Source organism: Rhea americana, unplaced genomic scaffold (genome assembly GCF_003343005.1).
Source record: "Rhea americana isolate MKP2758 unplaced genomic scaffold, rheAme1 scaffold_138, whole genome shotgun sequence".
NCBI classification, from domain to species: domain Eukaryota; kingdom Metazoa; phylum Chordata; class Aves; order Rheiformes; family Rheidae; genus Rhea; species Rhea americana.
In genome coordinates, this window is record NW_028185461.1 from 1896491 (window position 1) to 1913518 (window position 17028).

The following is a 17028-nucleotide window of genomic DNA, read 5'->3' on the forward strand; positions in this document are numbered from 1 at the left end:
AAACTCAATTGATTACTGGTTACTGAATCATGATCTAGCTAGGGGACATGAGGACATGGATTTACGGACAATTATATGAGCAAGAAAAAAAAAAAAAACTTGCCCTTATCTTGCTTTCACTAATTAAGTAGTGGAATAAACTCTTGTTATTGTTTCACATTGAGTTTGCCCAGGCCTCCTTTTTAAAGGAGGTGACACTTCTGCCATGAAACTAACCTTTTACAGCTCATAACCTAAACAAAAACCTGCTACTTTGCCATGAGGGTGAGCAAGAACTTGACAACCATTCTGGTTTACTAGGCTTTAGCTATTCATCCCTATTCTAGATACACTTTCAACTCCTCTCACTTCTTCAGAGCTCTTCCTGAGGAAGCCAAAAAAAATCAGCCTTAAAACATGCACAGCCCCCACAATGAAATGCACAGCCCCCCGCCCCCCACCCCCCATTGAAACACCACCTAAAACTACATCAAGGCATCTGCATGCCAATGCATCTCAAGTTTAAAATGAATATATTAGCTGTGAGCTTATGTCAACGAAGCTGCATGCAGAACACCTGTGTTTAACATAATACCTGCAGCCACGCAAATGGGGAAAACATGGCCAGATGAAACAGAGCATCTCCACAGCTGGGGTGGAAGTTAATGACACCTAGTCACAACACACAGAGGAGCTCTCTCATCGCTCTTTTGTTTTACAAGGTTTTCCTGTCTTTGGATGGGATAGGATTACATGGCTTTCTGCAAACACTGCAGTTTTCCTAGCATGTCAGTAGGAAAACGCCAAGTCAGAAAGCAAACCCAGCGGTGCAGCTAGTGCTGTTCCTAAGCCCTTGGCTCAATAACCCTCAGACATGGCTTCAGAGGGAGCATGCGTCTTAGACCAATCTGAGATTAATGCTGGGAATAACATACTGACATAGTTTAGCGCTCTTCTTAAGGCAGAAGAATCCATCCTCATCTTTGCTAGAAAGTTAACCCGAGCCCCTGCACTGGTTGAAAACAGGCAGCTGCGAACAATCTGATCGCAAACAAGGATACAAAACTCAAGACTCCCTCCTCCTATAGCCAAAAGACACCCAATATTTGGTACAGGACAAGATAGTGATTCAACAGTGGTACCAAAATCAGGATGCTGCAGCGGAGACTCTCCCTGCCTATTTACTTGACACAAGGATACTAGTGATCCGATATATATCGAAAAGGAAGCATCACTTCCAGTTCTTTGCCTTAACTCATTTTTAACGTTCACTTCAACTTGCACATATACAAATTTTCAAAAGTGATTTGGAAAATACAGACTATCCAGCCAATAACAATATAAACCTGCAAATAAGTTTAATGAAATGCAGACTTTCATATGCTGTGGCATGGACTGTGCCAAGAGAATAGAGTTAATACCACTTCCTTCCTGCAACAGAAAGAATAAAAAAATATATGCTGTAAGCCTCACCATTAGAGATGTGATGACCTTTGCATTCTGAGAAACATTAAAACAAGAGACCATAAACCAGAAATTTATCTTTTCACAGAAACTTCTTCCAAGACAGTATTAAAGTCCTAAGTACCAAAGACGACTGTTTATGTAAACAGTTTGAGGAAAAGATTCGGTACTAGGCAAGCTCCATTTGCAACAGCTTTCAAAATGAAACTTGGCTGAGCAGCTCTGGAGCCCGTAAGGATCTGCTGGGGTTGTAGAGTCGATGCCTTTTTGCTGTTCCAAGACGCAGCCCCCATTCTAACAAACGAGCTGGAAGGTCAGCTAGCAACACAAACAGCCATTTGTTTAAAAGGAAAAAGCAGAGGAGCTTTTATTCAAGTGGCATTAGACAGTACGATAGCACACCTCCAGGCCCATGCAGAATTTGTGCCAAGCCAGGAAAAATCCTGAAAAGCATCTTATCTTTGAGCCACCTGTTAGTCAGCCATGCTCAGGAACGCTTCTTGCTCTGTTAGGAAAAAATAAGGTCCCTTTTCAAACACCTTCTCCCTTCCCTTCCGTGCCTCCCACAGGCTCGGCCAGTCGCGGGCGCTCTGCCCCTCTCTTCTGGGCTGCGCTTGGAGAGCGGCAGCAGGCTGCGGGCTCCCACGGCAAACCACAGCGCAGGCCTTGCTGAGGTGGGCAGCAACGTAAGGGTGAGGAGACCCGTGCCAACCACCATCAGAGCTGCTGCGTTTAGCCGGTAAAACGCTGCTCCTGCAAAAATGCTCCCTTGCAGCAAGCCTGCCACGGATCATGCCCAAAAGGCCTACTGAGCAGGCCAGACTCTCAGCTAAGCTCCTTCTGCATGGATTGCGCCAGAAAAGGGAGAGCTTAGCAAGCAAAAAGAGCCTCTCTGCAAGCACATATTCCCATACACCAATAAAAAAAAAAAAATGTTTATCCCACACAGGACACCTCTCTCCTTCCTCCAACTTACTGTTGCCTCTGCACAAGATTAACACGCTCAAGCCGACGCCAGACAGGGGGCATTTATTGCTTGCCTCATCCCCGGCTAAAATTCACTCGGAAAAGATTTCTTTCTTGTCGTAAGGAAGACACCATGGAGGGTGATAAAGTAATACAGAAGGTTTTGCTACGCAGCTAATACAGCGCTCAGCTGAGCTGGTATGCAATGTCAGCAGGGCAGAAAATGGAAAAGGAGCTGGGTTGGACCCCTGCGTGCTGGGGAAGTCGTGCAGTCCGGCCGGCTCCAGCCCCAGCACTTCCCTGTGCACCTGCTGCCACCACGGCACAGGGCTGGAGCTGGTCCCGACGGCCAGGCTGGCAAGACACCGTGCGGAGACCCTTCCTCCCTCCTCACTGCCACCTCCTCAGCCCATCCGCACGGCCCACGACGGAGCTGGCGCGCTAGAATTAAGTAACTAGTGGCAGGTTAAAGTTAAACCCTCAAGAGCAGAGTAGTGAAAGATCAGAGATTAAGCGAGTCTTAAACAAAACAAACCAAAAGCAGCGCATTTGCACGTGCATCCACACAGGCCCTTCTCATTTCTGCCTCTAGAAATCACATTACTCTGGGGATGTGGAAGACCTCTGAAGGAACAAGGGCAGTCTTCATTTATTTAAACCATTTTTATACGATCAACCACCTCTTGAAGAGGCTTGTGGAAAGGCTAAATCTAACCCAGTGAGCTATTTGATGCATTTTTTTTCGCCTTAACCTTCTCACCAGTGTAAAGCTACCAAGAACAGAGGTTCATGCTGTACAAACAGAAGCGACGCTGGAGGTGTTAAGGCAATGGCAAACCACGTGTGTATCCCTGCATTAATGACCGTTACYGAGTTTCCTGGCAGCACAGCTTCGCTCCAGAAAGGGCAAAGACAACTGTATTTCTGCCCGTCACTGCAGAGTTGATGCCAGTTGCAGAGGAGTCAACGCGGRGCAGGAAGATACCCCAAAAAAGCCCAAGTCAGAGAAACCACAAAACAAAGCAGAACAAATCCTTGAACAACTTTGAATCAGCAACTGATTGGATCAGAGCTGCGTGCAGCCTTTTTTGACCCAGTATTAAGCATCCCAACATCAGATGTAACGGATCACTGAACAGCAGCCTCAAGTCCAGCGTGCCCTCCCAAGCACCTGTGCAACATTACAGCACGCCTCTTCTGGCTTCAATAACAGATTAAGGCTAGAGAGATTTGCTGCACATCAAGGCCTAACACAGGACAGCTCTGGCCCACACTTCAGTAGGTTTCTTATCCCCCTTGGAAGGGGGGGGGGAGAAAGGGGGCAAGAGGAGGAATGCCATTCCCCCGCCTCCCCCCCCCCAGCCCCTTCTTTAATTCTAGGCTCAGGAATGAGCAAACTGAACAGTTTTGCCGTGTAAGCACAGAGCATTACTAAAGCCTGCCAAGTAACTCAGCTGGATCGCAGATCTGCTGGTGGGACCATCTTCCGCTCTACAAAAAGGTCAGCGCAAAGCAGAACCCAGCTGCCGGGACAATACACCTGACTGCTTACAGCCTTCGACTGCCCACTGAGTTGAGAAATAAGCTAACAGCTTTCGTGGCCAGTCTAGCAAAAATAAGCTATTTTCTTACACCCTCTCCGCTGCAGCTGTGTATTTATCCTTATGGCTCCATTGTCACCTCGTCCGCTCTCTGCAAAACCGGACTATCGGCCCCGCGGCAGCAGAGGACCACCAGGGCGAGAGGGACAGCCATCCAACACATTCTGGGGGGAGAAAAGAGAGATTTATCTAGTGCATCCTGCTCCATTTCATTCTTTTTAGCAGATGGCTTCTCCGTTCAACATTTTTGACTCAACTGAGCCTCCTATTCCTGAAAACGTCACCCCCACTCAATTTAAGAACATGTATGAAGGGCACGTGTGTAACCAGTGCATGCAAAGTGCACAGTGAAATCATTTCAACCCAGGCAGAAACCCCAAAAGCTCTGTTTTCAAAATCTCTCCCCCCTACCCCACATTCAATCATTTGCTGCAAATCTGGGTCCACTTYGGGCACAGGAATAACAAGAAATGGTTCCTAGAGCCTCAAAATGAATCCCACTCCAYAGCCTACTACAGTAGCCAGCTCCATCAATTATATGCTGACCCATGACACCCAGTTCAATGATATCCCTCAAAAACCAGCTGCTTAAAATGTGTTTTTTTAAACACATATAGGGTTAGGGCTGTTTATTCATTTGTATGTAGTTTTATAGCATTTTTACATATCAGGAAAAAGAGAAGAAAGTGATGCTAAGAAAACTCTTCCTGCAGAGAGGATGAGCAAACAAAAAACTTTCAGAAAATAAGGTACCCTAGAGCACTAGTGTCAGAATGGTCCCTCATAAGGCCAGTAATTGCAGGTGGTGTATTTTGAGCAACTGCATTAAAAGCTGTTTTCTGGCAAGTTGGTTTAAACCTTGCTGTTGACCTTTAAGGAAAAAAAAAAAAGGCAGAAAAATCAACAGCAAACCTTTTAGCTGCACCGGAAAGCCTACCTTACATGCCTCCCAGACAGCATTAACTCCCCCTTGARGAATAGATCCCATGTGTTGCTTTGCGGCTCGTTAAGCATTTCACAATTGGTTGGAACAGTGCTACATAAATTCTGCCTTTCTGTGCAAATCAAAACAGACCACACTCAGATTTTTTTCCCTCTCTCCCTCATAACATAATTTAATCTCAAGAGGCACGAGAGTTTTATCCAGTGCGGAAAACTGGAAAGGGATATCAACAAAATCATTTTCCTCGTATCGTGGAGAGAATACATATCCTGGACAACCATTAAAAGTGCAGAGTTTGCACAAAACATGCAAAGGTGCTCCCCCCTCCCAAACTCTGCAACTACGAAGATCTCAGATGGTTGCAATGACTCAAGCAGAACCTGGCCTAAACATAAAGGTCTCAGAGACTTTCAGTTTAAGTGTTTCAAGAGCCTCTTTCCATCACCTCTTGTGCTGACACTGGTGATAAGCTCACAGGGGACCCAACCACAATTTCCATATTGCAAATACCTTGGCAGATAGGAGGTGTGCCAGCCATGATTTCCTGCTCCCTAGGAAAAGCAAGGTTGCTTCAGCAAGAAGAGCAAATAAATACCCCACCACATCTGCTGCTTTGGACTACAAAGATTAGCAGCACATCCAACTCCTGAGCAAAACAAAGCCAAGCTGGACTTCTGGGAGCAACCAAAGGGAAGCATAACACTAAGAGCAAAGGGGCTGGGGTGACACCCCATTCAGGGACAATATCAAACAGAGATAAGAGTGATTGCTGCCCCGCCTCTGCCAAACCCAAASCCCATAAAGGAAGTTAGAAGAGGTGCTTCAGAAAGCCATTTGGGGGCAGAAACACYGGCACAGCCCACATACTTAGGGGCTTTCTTTCCAATCTGAATTTCCAGTCTGAGCTTTCTCAGGCCAGTGAATTAACAGCATAAAGGAAATAGCTGGATACTGTTTTTAATTAGTTAACTGGATTTTTCCAGTTTTGCTTTATTTTTCAGAATGCCACTTGAGCGCTGTACCTCCTATCTATAAATAGGCTCAGCCAGGTACCCAGCATTAATAAGGAAAACTTAGAAAACAGTTACTAGAACCTGCACTAAGTGATTAGATTCCATCAAGATAAAGGGACATTTTTGTTAAAATTTGACTTCTTTACCGAGCAAGAGCAGGTGGACAAGGAAAGTGCTTTGAATTTAGCTCCTGAGCTCTCACACCCACCTTATAGACATCCACATGAGCATACAATGGGAGAGGCAAACTGTAGAGTTCACACAAAGCTAGATCCACCGCTGGGATTCCACATTCCTTAAACACAGACGTTAGGTAGCAAAATAAAGTGTTTTTTAGGGAGTGGGGTGCAGGATTTACCTTCCTTTCCAAAAACTGAGGTCAGACTTACAGATTTCTGTTTCAGAGTAGTTTAGCAGAAGTTGAAGTTCTGGACAAACAAACCACTCTCAACAGACYTTCATACTTTTCACGGCAATTTAATACGAGCTTGTGAGAGCCGACCCACCCGCTCCCCACTCCGCTGCCAGGACTGGAAGAGCTATAGCAGCAGGTTCCCCAGCTCACGTGGGTCATCGCATGTGGAAAACTTTTAGGAGCTATATGGCCAAACAAACCTCTTGCCAAAACCTCTGCTGATTTGCCAGTATGAGATCCAAGGTATTTTATTCCAGCACAAGCAGAAAAGATTAACATCAACAGAATTCATCAACCTAAACAAGTTCTGCTGCTTCTCAAATGGCCTTTGGCCAAAATGTCACAGTGCCTCAGTTCTTCAGTTGGGCAAACACCAAGGCTTCAGAGCCTTACCAAAAACATGAACTGAAGTTAATGGACAATCAGCATAGATGGGAAATATACAGGGGCTGAATCCAAACCCTAATCTAAAATCAAAAGCACTTTCAATCCCCCATTGCTTTGGGCAAGCAGAGGAGACCGAACCCATCAAGATGCCTGCATTTCCAAGGTGACCCTTACTGCAGTCAGCTAGCTTGCATAAAACGGAGACAACTGCGGTAGCCCTCTTGTCTTTGCTGCTGTTCCCAGTTTAAGAAACTGCAACACGCAGCAGCATGCAYCCAGCTCCACTGGAGCATCAGGAACCTGCAGCCGCCACCAACTGCACCCAAATCTGTTGGTCCTGACACGTGGCGCTGGGCAGCATGGGCCTCATTTCACTCACCATGACACTGTGCAAGGTGGTAGAAGGCCCCTCTAGCAGGGCAACACAGACCTCAGCAAAACGAGATAGATTTAGAATTACCTCTCTCATTAGACACCTGTTTCCCACTACTGAGAAGTACAATTTTCCCCCAAATGGTGGGAGCATAGTAGCCAGCAAAACAATACATTTTGCTCTCAAAACCACTCGGCGCCAAATGTTAATCTGGGTTRAAACATCAGGGCACAACATGTACTTACTACCACTTGGGAAACCTTAAAAAAGGGGTGAGTAATGCTGACTTGGCACCAAGAAAAGGTTAACCCCCTCCCCAAATTGGAAAATCATAAGCGCGCGCTGTGTCAGTCCACCTTCCGGAGAAGGGGGAAAGGCCTATTCAGAACCTGTGCATGTTTTCCCCTGAATCATTTGCTAGACTCTGATTAAGTGGGAAAGAATGACTGTAAACTAATAAAACTTGAGGTTTTCTAATTAAACCACAGGCACCCCACCAAGCATTGCTGATTTGTTGATGCACCCTGCCATGTCAGGGCTCTGAGGACACAACAGGTCATTAAAGTATTAAACAGATGACTGATACTCTTTAATCAGAGCTGGGGTGCCAGGTTGGGGAGCGCGAGCAAACRCAGGGGCAGAGTGCAATAATTATCACCAGGAAGCAAACGCACTGTTTAGGGAAACTCGAGCAAAATTGGTAGTGATTGCTGGAGCAGTTATTGCACAGGGAAAGGAGTGCACTGAGCCCCACACCTGCGTCTTTCGTGATAGACTTCTCCCCTTCACTATAGTCTTAAAAAAAAAAAAAAAAAAAGCAATGCAATATTTGTGACTTTTAGTCCTTTGATATCAGACGTGCTGCAGCATGAACGAAGCCCTGGAAGCACGCCAGCTTGCTCTGCCCAGTTCTGCCCTGAGCTCCAGCAGCATCTCACAGCTTTCTCAGCTCTTCACACGTGCGCTCAGACACACTGAGCTCTGTCAAACTGCAAGTAGGAGATGATCAGGCTCACTCTTCTGTTTGCAACAGCCAAAAAAACATAAGCCAAAGTTGCAACCAAAGGACAGAAGTATTCTTGGACTTTACAGAACCTGTAAGGTTCTGTCCAAACAAGACACTTGGAGCACAGAGGAGATGATAACCTACCACATTGTTTTATAAGACAGCACCAAAATTCAACTAGTGTCTGTTACAGCTGAAAATACAGCAGTCATAGAAAAACCCAGTTTTCACCCCCTTTAGGGTCAGCATTTGCTTCTGGCTCGAGGCTCCTCTCCAATGAAGAAGCCACTAGTGATTTCAGTCAATTGATTGTGAACTTCCTGTCCAAATGAACAGCTCAATAAAGGGCATTTATTTGGAGGTTTTGCAGAAAAACTAGAAGCAACTACAGAAGAACAGAGGCCCAGGAACTACAAAGAGCCCCAAATATATTGCTCTCTAGAAGTCTCACAAGGCAGCTATTTGGCAGTTTCCCCAGACATATAGATATTTATAGGAGAATAAAAGTGCTCATTTGACTGAGGAGTGGAAAGAGGCATGTATGGCATTTTCATCACATTTTCACCCCCCTTCTTTCTCTGCCCTCCCAGAGTCGGGGGTTCCAAAAACCRGCAACAGAAATAATTTAAAATACAGTAGAGAACCTTAGTAGTTGACTCTGAAGGGTCTGCCGGTGAGCTCCTAAAAAGCTGCTTCTGTCCAAACAAGACACTTGGAGCACAGAGGAGATGATAACCTGCTACATTGTTTTATAAGACCGCACCAAAATTCAACTAGTGTCTGTTAAAGCTGAAAATACAGCAGTCACAGAAAAAGTGATTTAATGTGCCTACCAAAGAGGAAGGCTATAATTAGATTCAGTCCTCAGTTTCTTCTGCAAAGTCTCTAAAGAAAACTCCCATCAGCTTTTAAAAATCTCCAAGATTTTATGTGGAATGAAGTGGACTTAGTGAAAACACAGCAGTTTGTGCTGGGCTGTGATCTTCAGTTCGCCAGCAGTGAGCCCTAYCGATTAACAGAGCTCAAGAGAAACCACATCGATTTGCAAATTAAAAACAGCACTCATGGGCGTTACTTCTCACATATTATTTTTACCTCTAGGTAAAAGCACATTCAACTTTGAAGAAAAAAATACAGGACTTTTCTTGCTCAGTTTAAGTGACTTGCTCATCGCTAGCCTGCCAATGTCTCGCATCTTCACAGCTGATCAAAGAAAGAAGCACTGAATCTGGGAATGTTCTCCAACGACTGATTAAACAATGTATTTAATGGCTTCTGCAGTGGAATTTCACTGCCTAGCTGCCATGTCGCACAGGGTCTTTGCCGAAATTATCTTGCTGCAAAAACGGCTCTGCAGCAGGTACACAGCTTCTTCTGCAGTTCTTGTGTTGTTCAGAATCAGAGAAATCCACTTAAAATGCAGAACGCTGGATACTAAGTTACAAGTTGCATACATGGCATGGGCAAAGAAGGCAACTTAAATAGCTGTGTTTATAGATTTTTTGGTTTAAATGGCAAACACGCCACCTATCAGTTATTGGGCTTACTGCATCAGCCCTCAGCCAACTCCGGCCTCACTAAGCTAAGAGGCAAATCAACATCTGAATAAAAAAATGCCTCATTTGGATCGGTGTGCCGGCATCCCAATGCTAGCTAGCAGGCGAGCAATGCCTCGAAAATCCCAATGCAGTTTAATAAGCTGTACGACTGCTTATAAAGCAATATCTTATTCAAAGCATCAGTGCCACAAGATCTAGATGGCCAGCACACTGCCTCTCCAGCTCAGCCCAGGCTCAGTTTTACTCTGGGCAAAGTCATTTCTACTGTGCTATGGAGACCCTTTCCCCCTTGCTGTGACACTGCCTTCACTCGATACCATTTCAAAAGACAAGTCTGGCTGCCACCATGGCCTTCTCTCTTAAGATAACTAAACTTTAAAACCTCACTAGTCATCTGGGACATGCTATCCTAGATCTGCTGTTCCTCAGGCCATAGTGAAGACAGGTTTGGGGGATAAAAGCTACCAGCAATCCTTTAGGACAAGAAGCATCCATTGGGTACAGCCCATCTAAAAATGGCCCATTCCTGCCCATCAACCACCACAAACGCTGGTTATTCTTCTCCTCAAACTGTCTAATTGATTAGCATAATTAGATTACACCCAGAGCATTTGTGCCCAAAAGGTATTTAGCTTGCTATTTAGCATGCGACTTTCCAGGCTTCTAAGCTCTCTTTCAGCTTATCTGTTCTCCCTTCCTACAAACTCTTAGCTGGTTTAAAAGTCCTCCCTACAAAACTTGCTTTTTATAATAGTTGCAGGAGCAGACAACACCAGTACTATAAAAGCACTGTCATGGTGTTGAAGAGTTCGGCCATAGCACGGTAACGTGCAGTCAGCAGAGCTGAGGAAGGAACACACCATTTTCCTTGTTAAGAAAAAAAAAGGAAAAAGAAACAATAATTAGGTCAGCAAGTAGCTGTACTTGCAGAGGAGGAAAAAAAAACATACAAAAGGAGTCTCTCCTTGTTTAGATGTTTATTATTCAAAACATGCAGCGGGGTCTTAAAAAGTGATTTAAAAAGTAGTTAGAAAACTGTTACAGCAGGGCTTGGGAGCCCAGTTCATGCTGGAGTTCACTGCAGGGTAAAGGCAGTTCCTGCGATCCCCCTTGTAAGGGGAGAACTACTCACAGTGTCGCCCTTAGCAAATCATTTGGAATTCAGCCTATGTTACCAGCATCCAAAAAAAAAAAAAATCAATTCTTCCGCAATAGCTTGTTTATAAAACATGTCCTTAAAAGCACATGAAATTCAGACCCAACCACTTTCCCACTCACTCACTCTGCCATCTGTTATGGATCCAATACAGTACATGAAAATATGTCCAATATCCTCAAACTCACCAGAAACTGTGTGCAAATCGGATGCTATCCCCTTGTTCATCAGTTCGTACTGGAAGCCTGTGATCTTCCTGCTAATGTCCTGCTGAGGAGTAGCCTCAACAAACAGGCCCCCTTGATCATAGCCATAGCAATAGACTTTATTGGGGCTGCGATCTCCATCTCGGACCAAGAGTTTCAGTTCTCCAGTTTTTTCCAAATAAATATTTGCTCCTGCAGAGTCCTTGAAGGGCTTTATGCAAACAGTCAAATGTTTGTAAGAGGCAGGTGAAGTATTGGGTCGCAGATTGACGATAAGCGCTCCCGTGGGATACATCCACTCGATGGATCCTTCTGAACAGCGGAGGTAGACCTGTTCAACGTCCTTCTTGTGCGACTCATGAGTTAAGCCACTGGGGGAAGAAAGAAAAGAGAAGTTAAAGAATGCCCAAACTATCTAAAAGTGATTGTCATAACCTCAAACCTTCAAAGGCCAGATTAGCAAACACAGAAAAAATATAACATTGAGCATCAGTCCAGTGAGTCTGGCAGCGGTCAGAAGTGCTTGTTCTCTTGCAAGACTGCAATCTTAATATTATGGGACAATTTTAAATTGTCTCCAAAAAGAAAAAAGTTAAACCACTAGTAATTAACTTCAAAATTAAATAGGATATAAGCACATGATCAAAAGCAATTAAATTACTACAGCCTCAGTTGCTGCCCATCAGCTGAGCTGTGGTGAATGACTTGGCACACAGTAAGACATGTATAGTTTGAACTCCCTTCCTAGTGGCTTAAACCAGCATCTTCTCCAGCTTTGCAGATGGGACTCCACCTTTCCCAAGTACTTTGTTCCCCTTCCAAGTCTATATATACTCCCAGTRTTTCTGAAACTGGGAGGGATGCCGAACTCAGCCCATGGACTGGTGCAAATGGGATGCTCTGGACACAGTTCCCAGCCCCACACACTCTTGCTAGGCAGGGTAGGAAGCCCAGCTGGGCAGCCCTGATCTCCAGACTGGGGGGAGCAAGAGAAGACACTGCCCTCCCTAGCCAGAGGTGGGGAAGCACTGAATGGATGTCCCATGTTCTCCTGTCTCTCCCCAATATGAGGTTGAAAGCAAGCTAATAATTTCACTCCCCAGCTCTGATGGGCTAAGAGCAGGCACACAGCGAAAAGCAGACACGTGGCCAGTTACTATGGCACTTCTGCAACTGCACAAGCCACCACCTTTCAGGGTCACCTTTGGTCTCATGTCCTCATCCACAAAAGTTGGCATCAGCAAAAAAATAACACCTTGATAGCCATTTCAAGGACTGGTGATCACAGAGATGGGACAGGAGAGCAACACCAAGAAGCCAGGATCAACAGGGAACRAACTGCCATGCCTAAGCCATACAACTGGTAAAACCCCACAACTACCTTGCCCATAGCCTACACTGAGGACAACTCTAAACACCACTTGCTACATGTCCCTGATGCTGGACCCAACCCGTGGGTTCTTTTACCCAGAACAAACTTAAAGCACTAGTATGACACTGTATGCTGAAAGCACTTAAGTCAAAAGAAGGAGTTGTGGGAAGCCTGGCTTATTGGTTCGGGTATTTAGACCATTAGTCAAAATCTTTCGGTTCTGTCAGAAACCTCTTAGGGGAGTGAAAGCAAATCACTTCACCACCAAGCTTGTTTCTCCTCCTCCTCCTCCTCCTCCTCCAGGCTCGGTGTCCTCTGTTTCAAACTGTGAGCATCTTTTATTCTACACCTGTAGAGCACCACCCAACCTGACACCCTCTCACCCAGCTTACAGGTCTGCTCTGCAGCACTTCAGACATGCTTCACAGCATTCCCATTTAGGCACAGAGGAAGCAAGACAGGGAAAAAAAATCTAAAATGGATTAAGTGACTTGTCTAAGGTTACACAGGAAATCTGTGGCAAAGACAGAACATATTTTAGTGCAGTGCAAGTAATGACATCAAGCTCTGGTTTCTCAGCAGAAACCTCCAAACACACAATTCCCCACCTCAAAGATATATTCAGGTGCTGAACAGGTTTTAAATCCAAGTCAGCATTTAGAAAGTAACAAGAAGTCATGTGCAAGAGAAGAAAAAGAAAACCCAAACCAACATATGGTTTGCATTTACTGCTGATGTGACTCATTATTGTGAGTGTCAGTGTGACCCACTTGATGGAGGTTACACAAGGAAGCTCAGGAAAAAAGAAAAAAGTCATATTTAATAATAATAGTGCCTGCAAACATATGCTTTTGAATAATCTTGAAAGCCACATCAAGAACACAGATGCAGAGAAAAGAGGGACAAGTTTTTGACCTCTAGTCTCTTGGCCTCAAATTCAGTAGTACTTGACACGTTCAGGAAACTTAACTTTCAGCGGGATATTTCAAGTTGACTGTAAATCTACATCTGCTTCACAAAATCAGCTTTCACTGCAGCGCGCGCACGATGCCACTCACCAGAAAACGGAGCAGACATCTGTTTACTTGCAAGCTGCGAGTCAGTTAATATTGAAGTGCGTAAAGCTTATTCCTCTGCAATCGGGGCAAAAACCAACCCATGCCCATCGCTTGGTCCTACTCAGGGCATCCAACCGAGCAGCATGGGCTAGAGGAAAAGCCTTAGCATTCATTTTTTTCAAACATTCACATTGCTAAAACAAAAATAAAAGAAAGAAAACACAGGGCGGACTCTGATACTATCTTCTGACAGCCAGTTAAATCCCACAGGCAAGGAGCAATGCCATTAGACAGACACATCGAACACAAGTACCTGGGCGCATTAAGCCTTATAATGAAGGATGACTCAAAAAGTTAAGCAGATTTCAAAATACAGCCTAGCGTTGCTTAAGAACAACCACCATCATCCAGCAGAACCTGTCACTTCACTTTCTGTCAAAATGAAATCTGTCACCACAACGAAAGGTTGTTTAATGACRATTAATTCTCGCTAGCTCGTCAGAACACACACCATGTCTACATAATAAGGAAGGTCAAAGCTCGTTTTTTTCTTTTTTGCAATATCATTTGAGTTTTTTATATATATACATATACATATSACAAAGAGACAGAGCAGCCTTTTTTATGGTTACATTGATGGATGAGCCATCTTTCCAGCCCTCAAATCTGTGCTGTTTATTGGGACTTATATCTCAAACAAGTACAACTTCCTCATTCCAGTCTCTGAGAACATCCTGAATCACCACACCGGGCTCTCACTGTTCTCCGTTTCCAGTTTCAGAAGCAATCGATTGGTAAAACTACTTGGAAAAACTACTGCTATACTTGTGAAGGAAGCTGCTACGCTGCAATATGCAACAAGTGCTATTCAAAAAGGAAAAAGATGACGCAGTGGGTGTAGGGAGCAATGGTCCTCTTATCTACCCGAGCTATTATTCCAAATGCTCTGAAAAGCCCTAGAAGCACCTTTCTCTCCTCAGGTCCCCTCAATGAACATGGGAACTTCAGCTCCTAATCTGGGGTATCTAATTAAGGATGACTATCTAGAGAGCAACCAACACCTCCCTGGACTGCTGCAGAGGGCAAGAACAGTGGATGTGATCAGCCACAACAGAGCTGAATTGCCCTCTGCTACTCTCACAGCAACTTCTTAGGAGACAGGAAGAAAACAGAGAAGGAAAGGAGCACTTTCTCCAAATTATAGTTGGGCAAGCAGAGGGACACCATGATCCATGCAAGATCACAGTCAGCCTATGGCAGATCCAGAGGAGAAGCCATGGGTTCTCACTCCTACAGCCTGTACCAAAAAGGCAAGACCAACATTGTCAGCATCTTGCAGAAGACCTTCTGCTCAAAGCATTGAGAGGTCACTGCAATACAAAAACCTGAAGTTACAGCAAGRGTAATAACCAGACATATACCACAGTGAGGTTTCTGCTTTCTTCTGTACATGYTTTTCTGGAAGTTCTCTCTCAAGCTATTTATTGAGGTGCTGCTCTAGCCTAGTGAGTGTGCTCCAGCTGCAGGTGTCAAGCTGGGCATTGCATCAGCTTCCCCAGAAAGGGCGAGTGATACTCATAGGAATTCTAGTGAAGTTCTTCATACCAGTAAGGGATGGGAGYTGGGCATTTCTGCACAAGCTAATGGGGAGAGAGAAAAAAAAGTTGATACCCAGAATATTTTACTGTGTTCATTGCATTTAATATAGACATGTATACAAAGGTGAGAAAGCACCTTCAGGCCTACTATGGGAGCTCACTAGACTCTCAAATCTGCCTGCACGTGGCAACTTAGAACTTATTTGTGGGGGGAAAAAGACTTAAATTTTGGCATCTAATTTCACTGGATTTTCGAGCAGTTAGGATAAAAAGTACTACATGACTTCAAAACATTATATTTCACATCAAAATACCTTTTGTACCATGTAGCCACTAATATCCACACTTGAATATTCAATTAGATGGTATTTTGTTGGTACATAGAAGTACCTTTTTTCTTCTTCCTCTTAAGGSCAAAGTCAGCCTGCTTTGCTTTATCCTCTCCCAAAACTCACGTCCACTTGAGCTCCAGAACGAACCACATCACCCAAGCGAAACCACCCAGGCAGAGCAGCGCCCGGCACAAGGCAGCTCTTCCTCTCCTGCACCTCTGCCAGCATCACCCCGAGCTGCCACTGTCAGCCCTGCTCAGGCTCAGCAGAGCAGCGGCAGGCAGCTGAGTCCAGGCTTGCGTCACCGGTTCGCCCCAAACTCAGTTACAGGAAGTGATTATTTCACTTTTTTTTTTTTTTTTTTTGGTCAAAAATCGTCCCTTTGGTCAGTACTCAAGGCATTGCTTGTGCCAGCCCTGCTCAGGTGACAAGAAGGTCACTGCTTACTCTGAGAAAACAGGACACCAACTAAGAACCCGACCAGACAATATTACAGCACTTTGACAGCTTTGTTTTCTTTTAACCAAAAACAAAAAAAGAAACCCACAAGACCATGTAGTAAGGCTCGAGTAGATGCAATGCTTGGGGATGGCATGSCAGGTACCAGTCCAAGGTGCAGCTTTCATGGGGGGGGGGGGTTGCCTCAGAGCTAATGGGCTTGGTCCGTATGAAACGGACTCACCTCCGAGCAGAGGCCCGGGGATTAACCACGCAGGAATCGTCAAGAGTCAGAAAAAGTTCAGAAAAAAGTAAACTCCAAGCATCTGTGTTTCAGGCTGTCACAGATAGGAAATTATTATGCTGAAAGTCAATCCAGCTGTTTCTCCGCTTTGAGTTTTCCCTACTCTAAAATATCCTGCTGTTCCAAGTTAGCCCAACTTCTACGTTAAAGAAAATCAGATTTGACCGGAATGGCGTCAAAAAACGTTGACTCTGGAAGTAATTATTTTTAAGCCAGCAGAAAGCCTGATGCAGTCACGCTTGCTTGTTCGCAGAGCAGCTTCGTCCAACCACGAGCGCTGCAAGCGGCCACAGACCCAAACGCGCACGCTAAGCTTACTGCGAGCAATTAAAGGAGAGATAGCTGGGGCGATAAAACTCTTGAGACCTGGGAGGGAATAAAGCGGGAGCGAAGGCGCTGGGCCAGACCCTGCTCGCAGGCAGCAGCTTCCCCGGCCCCGAGAGGAGGAGGAGGAGGAAGAAGGGGGGTGATAGCGGAGGGCGGTATCGCTGCAGCACAAGCGGTCGCGAAAGGCCAGGGGGTGGGGGGAGAGGCGCCGAAGGGGCTGCGCAGGGGGCAGCGGGCCCGCAGGTGCAGCGGGGCCGCGGGGAAGATGGTCGCGGGCAGAAACTTCGCAGCGCGCCGGCCGACACGGCACCGCCCTCCGCCTCCTCCTCTGGCTCCAGCTCCGGCTCCGCGGCCCCCCGAGCCGAGCCGAGCGGCTGCGGCGCGGGGCCGCCCCGGGCGCGCACCGCACCGCACCGCACCGCGGCGCTCCGCGGGCTCCTCTCGCCTTACCTCCCCTTCCAGTTGCACAGGTCGCTGGAGTACTGCGCCGCGGCGCCGCCGCCCAGCAGCAGCCGCAGCCCCAGCAGCAGC

The 17028-nt window shown here is 45.8% G+C and overlaps 1 protein-coding gene across 1 annotated transcript in view; it reads right to left on the minus strand.

The window, feature by feature from the left end:
• Positions 1-17022, minus strand: part of METRNL (meteorin like, glial cell differentiation regulator) — a 23862-nt gene extending 6840 nt beyond the window's left edge. The window contains exons 1-2 of the mRNA XM_085298314.1: positions 16948-17022; positions 11051-11439 (exon numbers count right to left, since the gene is read on the minus strand). Coding sequence (XP_085154440.1) covers positions 11051-11363 — 313 coding nt within the window. The 5' untranslated portion in view covers positions 11364-11439; positions 16948-17022. The remainder of the gene's footprint in view (positions 1-11050; positions 11440-16947) is intronic.
• Between the last annotated feature and the right edge of the window lie 6 nt (positions 17023-17028).